The following is a 7,428-nucleotide window of genomic DNA, read 5'->3' as shown; positions in this document are numbered from 1 at the left end:
CTCATGTGTTGAGAACCTAACACTTTTTCACAGGAAAACATAAAATCTGAACTTACTAAGAATTCACAAAGTTAAAGTACCAGAAATTATACCTGTGATCGCCCCAGAACTGGTTCCACCAGTCTCTGTAGTGGTGTAAACCTGTGGCGCCTGCTCAATCCGTGCCACCTGTTGTCCTCCAGGCTGCACCTGCTGCAACGCTGGCACTGCCACCGGCTGCAACTTGGGACACAAGGGCCTGATGTGCCCTGGCTCCCTACAATGATAACATACACGAACCCCTACCGTCGGAGCACTCCTCTTGGGACAACTAGCAATCCTTTGATCCTTGCTCCCATAACCGAAGCAACTTGCACCACTCGGCCTCTGCGTAGCCTCCCACCTCCTCTTGGTTCCCTCCCCAGGCTTATCGCCCCTGCTAGAACCACCATGCTGCTGAGCCCTACTAGGCCGAACTGCTGGACTAACCGCAACTGACTGTGCCCGGATGTCCTCCTCAATCTCTGCTGCAGTCTCAACTAGCTTTGCACGCGTAACATAACTCCGCCCTCTACAGTGGACCCTCAAATCATCACGTAGGGCCATCAAAAACCTCCTGATCTGAGCCTCGTCATACTCCATAGCCCGACCCCCATAACATAGAAGTCAACTGAACTCCAAGTCCAGCTCCCGCACCATCCGCGTCCCCTGAGACAACTGAAGGAACTGCACCTCCAACCAGTCCAATGCCTCTCTCGAAAAGTACTTGCGGTTGAACTCCCCCACGAAGTCAGCCCAAGTGATCTCCCGCTGCACTCTCCTAGCAGCCACTGATCTCCACCATAACTCAGCATCACCAGGCAAATGGTGAACCCCTATGTTCACCCAAAACTCCTCAGGACATCTTAGAGTATGGAGGTTACGTTCCACACTCGTCCTCCACGCATCTGCAGCAGTAGGATCTGTACCACCCGAAAACTGCGCGGTCACGAGACCCTTCATCTCCTTGAGCATGGAAAAATAACGTCCATGTGCTCGTGCATCCGCAGCCACTAGCTGCCGCTCCTCCACCACAAACTGGTGGCACAACCTGAGCCTGAGCCGGTACCACTGTTGGCAACCGCTCCAACAACTGTGCTAGCAAAGCTGTAAAGTCAGCACCAAGGACTCCACCCGCTGGGACTCCCACACCTGGGACCCTAAANTAGCCTCAAATTCAGCTCAGACTGAGTGAATATATACTTCAGACTCTTATGATCTGTAAACACCTGTACNCTGGGACCCTAAAGTCATGTGTTGAGCCCTACTAGGCCACTGGAGTACCAAGACCGCCCCCTCCGGCCACACTCATGGAATCCTCCTAAACACCCTGCGACTCGCCAACACCCTCAGCTGTCACACTCTGGTTCTCGGTCTCACTAACCTCTGGGACCCTGTCCCTACCACGACCACGTCCGCGTTTACGACCACGTCCGCGTCCACGACCACGTCTGCGTCCACGACCACGTCCGCGTCCACGACCACGACCAGCAACAACACCACCTCTAACCATCTGCACTACCATGAACAGAAGGCTAAGCACACAATTATACATAACACAAAAACATATACTCACCGTGGAATCACATTGTAGGCTCGAAGAGGATGTTCTAGGACTCCATGCCACACACAATTGACTAACTCACATAATCAATCAAAGCATGAAAATCCCAAACATCTACAGCACAAAGCCTAGTGAACCCAAACCTAGAACGGTAAGGGCTCTGATACCAAACTGAAACAACCCGACCCATTTAAAAAAAAAATAAATAAATAAATAACAAATAATAAATAAATACAACTAGTGGTCTCATACCCACTAGCCACCTTACCACAATCACAACCAACAGCGAAAATAACCAATACCAATATCCAATAAATAAACAATATTATATCATAAACAATTTCCAAAATACCAAACATCAGGAAACATAAAACCAGCAACCTAGCAATATTTCTAATAACTCAAATCTAGCAACCTAGCAATGCCAGACAACAACCAATCGATTCCCTATAACATCATCCTTTTCAATGCCTTGATTCCACGATCATACTTTGTCTTTACCTGCAGCACAAACACATATTGCAATGCATGAGTATTTTAAAAACACTCAGTAAGGCAATCCTCCCATCTACTCGGCTATACACACAAGCAATAGAGACATCAGTAACCATCAATAAACAATCAACAATCAACAATAACAAACCAGGACTCAGCATCGACCGACACCAACATGCATCGACCGACACCAGTTGGAGGTTGTGTCGACCGACGACAAGATCTGCATCGACCGATACAAGGCTAACTTGCATCGACCGATGCTCCCATTGTATCGACCGATGTATACTCGACATATCACGAAAACCCTAGAGTTTACGCGCCGTCCTCGCATTTGCATCGACCGACGCACAGAGTGCATCGACCGATGCAATTCCAAGCATCGTTTTCCCCCGAAGCTTCTCGCCGAATCTTCGTTCCTACAACCACAAAACTCGATTCCAAGCCGGAAGAAAGCTTCCCAATGTCCCAAATAACAATCTAACAAGTCTAACAACACATAACAAGCAAATCAGAGAAATCTCTAGCTTAGATTAGCCATGGTCCTGCACTTACCTTTGCCAAGACGAATTTGAACCTTAAACCAACAAGAAAACACTTCCAGGAAGCTCCTACAACGATCCCAGCTACAGATCTCTACAGGAACAGCCTCAAATCTCCAGAAAAACACCAAGAACACTTAAGGAACGTTTTCTCTCTTTTCTTTTGTCTCAAAAGCGGCTAAACACGACTAATGAGACAAAACTCGAGTTAAGGGTTTTCTAACCCAAAACGTGGCGTTTAACTTAAGTCAAACCGCAAAAAAGGACTTTGCATCGACCGATGCAATTCTTAAACCGGGATTTCGGTTCGCGGGTGTTACAGTTATTAACATAAATTTCTTTGTTTATGGTGAACATAAATTCTATATTACGACGGCTGATAGCCAAAATTTATATATTAGCAACACTTTAGTAATTGATTATCAGATTTTAGTAACACTAAAGTGGATGATAATTTCATACTTATTAAATATTGGAAGATGAAATGTGTTATTTAAATATTTATTGGTGTATGGCCAACAGTCCATGTTGGGCTTTGTGTATATCGGTTGTCTATGCGAAATATAAAAAAGATCAGGACTCGTACCAGCTGGCTTGTTGTGGTTCTTTCTTATGGGTTCTGAAGGTGCAGCGTTGCGGTTGCCCTTAACCTTAATCTATGGATGTGCAGCATTAAAAGTATCGTTTCAAGATCACAGCGTAAGGGTAGGGCCAATGCCGCACCACCAAAGCCTAAGGCTAAGGTTATGAAAGGATCTAGAAGATCATGTAATTAATATGAAGATATTGCAATATTTGTTATACATATATGTAAAGATTTAATTATATCTTAGTTTAGACAATTATCTTACTAAATAAACTTATGTAATCCCTATTGTATAATTCATGAGAGTAAATATCAATTCTTCCATTCCTAAACTCCACAATCTCTATCATGATATCAGAGTAGGTTTGCTTCTAAGTCGATCAAACTCGTTTTATTTTTATTTTATGTTATTAAGTAAAGTGCTTCCATATTTAAATTCATCATGAACCTCTGAATCTAAGCCATCGAACTTTTTATCCAAGTCTATCATCAAGACCTCTGAATCTTTTTATTCAAATCTATCATCATAGACCTGAATCAAGTCATAGTGCTTCTCTTTACTATTCCAAAAAAAAACATGATTATGATTTTATCTATCAAGCTAAACTCTTCTTTTCAATATTTCTTTGATATTTTTCGTCTCCTATTTATTTATTTTTTCAGTTTTGAAGCCGATGCATTTAAAAAAATAATATATATATATATATATATATATATATATATATATATATATATATTATTATCACTTTCTCCAGCCATAGAGCTTCTTTATATTTAAATTTCTTACAAGAAAAAAACATATTTTTGTCTTTCTTTTTGTTTTCTATTCCTTTATTTCAAAAAAAAAAAGTAATAGAAGCGGAAGCAAACGAAAACGCTAACCCATAGGAATAGAGATACATAAGATACCCATAGGAATATAGATACACATGATCGATTGATCTGCTACCATGATAAATTGATGAGAGTAATGACACATAATGTGTTAGAGAAAGAATTGTATTAGACTGTCATGATCATAATGTTAAAACTTATGTTCTCTTATATACACATGAGATTTCCTAAACTAAGATATAATTAAATCATTTGATCAATAAAAAAAAGATATAATTAAACCTTTTACAGGTATGTATGATAAATATTACAATATATTCATATTAATTACATGATCTTTTAGATCCTTCTATACACAAGAGATTTCCTAAACTAAAATAATATAAATAACTAGATTCGAACCCGCGGTACACCGTGGGTCAAATGTTTTATAATTTGTAAGTTATAATTTTTTATGTTTATTAGTCATACGGGAGATTAATTTGCAATTAATTAGTAACTATTTCAAACATCAAATTAATGTTAGTTATAGTATGAGTATAACTTAAAAGTGTATTATATTCTTAATATAATTAAAATCTTTTAACTAAATTGTATTATTATTATAATTTTTTTAATACATAAAATTGTTTAGTGTTTATAAATCTTAATTAATATATAGTATGATGTTTTGTTTGTGTATTTAATTTGGAAGTATATTTTGGGATATTGTAACATTCATTAGTAAAACATTAGTAAAATTGTAATGGTACATTGTGTAGACATATGCTAAACATTAGTAAACAGTTAATTATTTACGACATCTCATAAGTAATAATAATATTGACATTTGGACAAAAACAAAAGAAAGGAAAAGACACAGTTTAAAAAAAAAAAAGACACTTGAGTTTTGTTGAGTTTTCGGGCACTGTCTGTTTTGTTTATTTTACCTTCTTCCTTCATTTTTATTTTAGACGGAACCAATTTTTTTTTTTTTCCTCTTTTATCAAAAAACGAAACCCAAAATCTTAGATCACGATTGGAACCCAACAAATTCTCACCTTCTAGATTTCTATATTTGATTGCTTATTGCTCTACTTACTCGAATTCAATCCAAAATGGTTGATTTCAATCTCGAATCTTGTTGCTTGGTAAGTTCTTGATTTAAAACTGTATTCGGTCTTCTCAAGAATTGGATTATTTGATACTTCCAAACATATAATCGGAATTGTACATCTTTCCCTTTAAACTGTTGTTGAATTCGCAAGTGTAACTAAGTTCGAAGTTAGAACCTGTAATTTTAGTCCAGAGGGTTATATCGATATATTCAATTCACTCTATTACAATCTGACCATAAATTCGATTTTTAGGGTCTGTGTTTTGATATTTTTTGTTATAAGATGAATCCACATCTTAGCCAATCTATCTCTTACAGTTATTTTCTTATGTTGTAAAAGTATAATGATTCAACACCAAAGCAAGATAAGTTCGAGTTTGATTTCGTTTACATAAATTACAATATTCTGTAAACTTCCTCATACAATAATATATGTTCTTTCTATGTATGCAACGATTCTGCAGCAAGCTGGAGTTATAACATCAACAATTACAGTCAAATAAAAGGAATAATCGATGACGTCTTACTCGGTTAGTTACATGCCTCTCTGTTTTTGGCATTGTTTGGTAAATTAGTCTATAAATGAATGGTCATGTGTTTACAAATAACGAAAACAAAAGAAAATCCAGTTCTATAGAAATTAAAACAGCATTCTTTTGTTTTATATGGTCTATACTTATTTCAGATAACAGTATAATACGAAATATAAAGTAAATTTCTTCAAATACGATTCAAACCAAACATCCCCAAAATGTTTAACTAATAGAAGATTGGAAAAACAAAATTCACCCTTGAAATTAAAAAAAAAATTAAAACAACAAACAACAAAGCACACCTTACTTCCATAGATTTTGGAAAATTTCCTTGAACACAACATTCATCGTTTGCTTTGTTTTCCCTCCATCTTTATCTAAGATAAGCACTTTCAAACCCTTCTTCGATGTGACCCTAGAAAGGGCCACATATAACTGGCCATGAGAAAACACTGGTCGAGGTAGAAAAAGACCAACTTCTTTGAGTGATTGTCCTTGACTCTTGTTTATAGTCATCGCAAAAGCTACAAACAATGGAAATTATCTTCTTCTCATCCGGAAAGGCATTTTAGTATCAGTCGGTTTAATTAAAACCTTTGGAATTAACACTTTCTCTCCAACCCTTTCACCGGTAATAACGCAAGCTTCTAGGACATTAATCCCCATATGAGTAATCTGCAATCGTGTACCGTTGCATAAACCACCTTTAGGATCTATATTTCTGAGTAACATTACAGGAGCACCAATCTTTAGACGGAGACTGTGATTTGGCAACCCTGAGAGCTTTATACTTTTTAAAAAGTCAGAACTAAAAACATGGTTGTTTATTGATTCGCTATCCTGAGGATCAATACTATTAGCACTTAAGTACACCATTTCTTCACCTATATAGATATATGATCACGTTATTATTGTATTTAACTAACAACGAAAAAACTATAAATCCAGATGATTTAAAAGTATATACTAACCTTGGAGCTTCTAAAGCAGTCTTTCATTGATGGTGTTAACATCACTATTTGTTGGACATAAAATAGCTCTTGTTTGGAAAAACTTCGGATCTGTTTTCGTATGCAACTTGTCCAAATCACCATATACGGCTCTACTTATAGAATCAATAGGATCAACTACATCTGTTATCAGCAATTCTACTAGAATATCAATAAGAGCTTCCCCATCGTTTGTTTCGGGAATTTTGCCATCTCCAACAGCTAGAATCCAATCAGAAAACTCCTTTATATTCCTTGATTCAATCTCTGTCATATTCTTTGACATAAGCCGCATATTCTTCGTCAAAGACAGAACATTACAATGTTCCCATAGATACGAAATGTTTAATGAAGCTAGAACAATCTGAGCCCTACCAGCACCATTTATTACAGGTAATACTTGTCTAAAGTCGCCTCCAAATACAACTACCTTTCCACCAAACGGCTTGTTGTCTGCATTTCTCATTATATCTGATAAACTTCTATCCAGATTCTCAAAACAATATCTGCTCATCATTGGTGCTTCGTCCCATATGATGAGAGACGCTTCTTTCAACATCTTAGCCAAATCTGAAGTAGGATTGATATTACAGGTTGTAAAATCATCAGGATTTATAGGGATACAAAACCTTGAGTGTGCAGTCCTTCCACCCTCTAACAGCAAAGAAGCTATACCACTTGAGGCAACATTTATAGCTATCAATCCCCTGTATCTAACAGCTGCAGAAAGAGTTTTCCACATAAAAGTCTTTCCTGTTCCACCAAAACCGT

General features: G+C 37.4%; 1 protein-coding gene across 1 annotated transcript in view; it reads right to left on the bottom strand.

Annotated features, from left to right (window-relative positions):
* LOC104783615 overlaps positions 6,650 to 7,428 on the bottom strand; it is a 1,296-nt gene continuing 517 nt past the window's right edge. Inside the window, exon 2 of the mRNA XM_010508752.1 lies at positions 6,650 to 7,410. Within this exon, the coding sequence (XP_010507054.1) occupies positions 6,650 to 7,410 (761 nt within the window). The remainder of the gene's footprint in view (positions 7,411 to 7,428) is intronic.

This window comes from Camelina sativa, chromosome 4 (assembly GCF_000633955.1).
Source record: "Camelina sativa cultivar DH55 chromosome 4, Cs, whole genome shotgun sequence".
In the NCBI taxonomy this organism is placed as follows: domain Eukaryota; kingdom Viridiplantae; phylum Streptophyta; class Magnoliopsida; order Brassicales; family Brassicaceae; genus Camelina; species Camelina sativa.
Note: the sequence above shows the minus strand (reverse complement) of the source record. Positions and strands in the feature narration are given on the sequence as shown.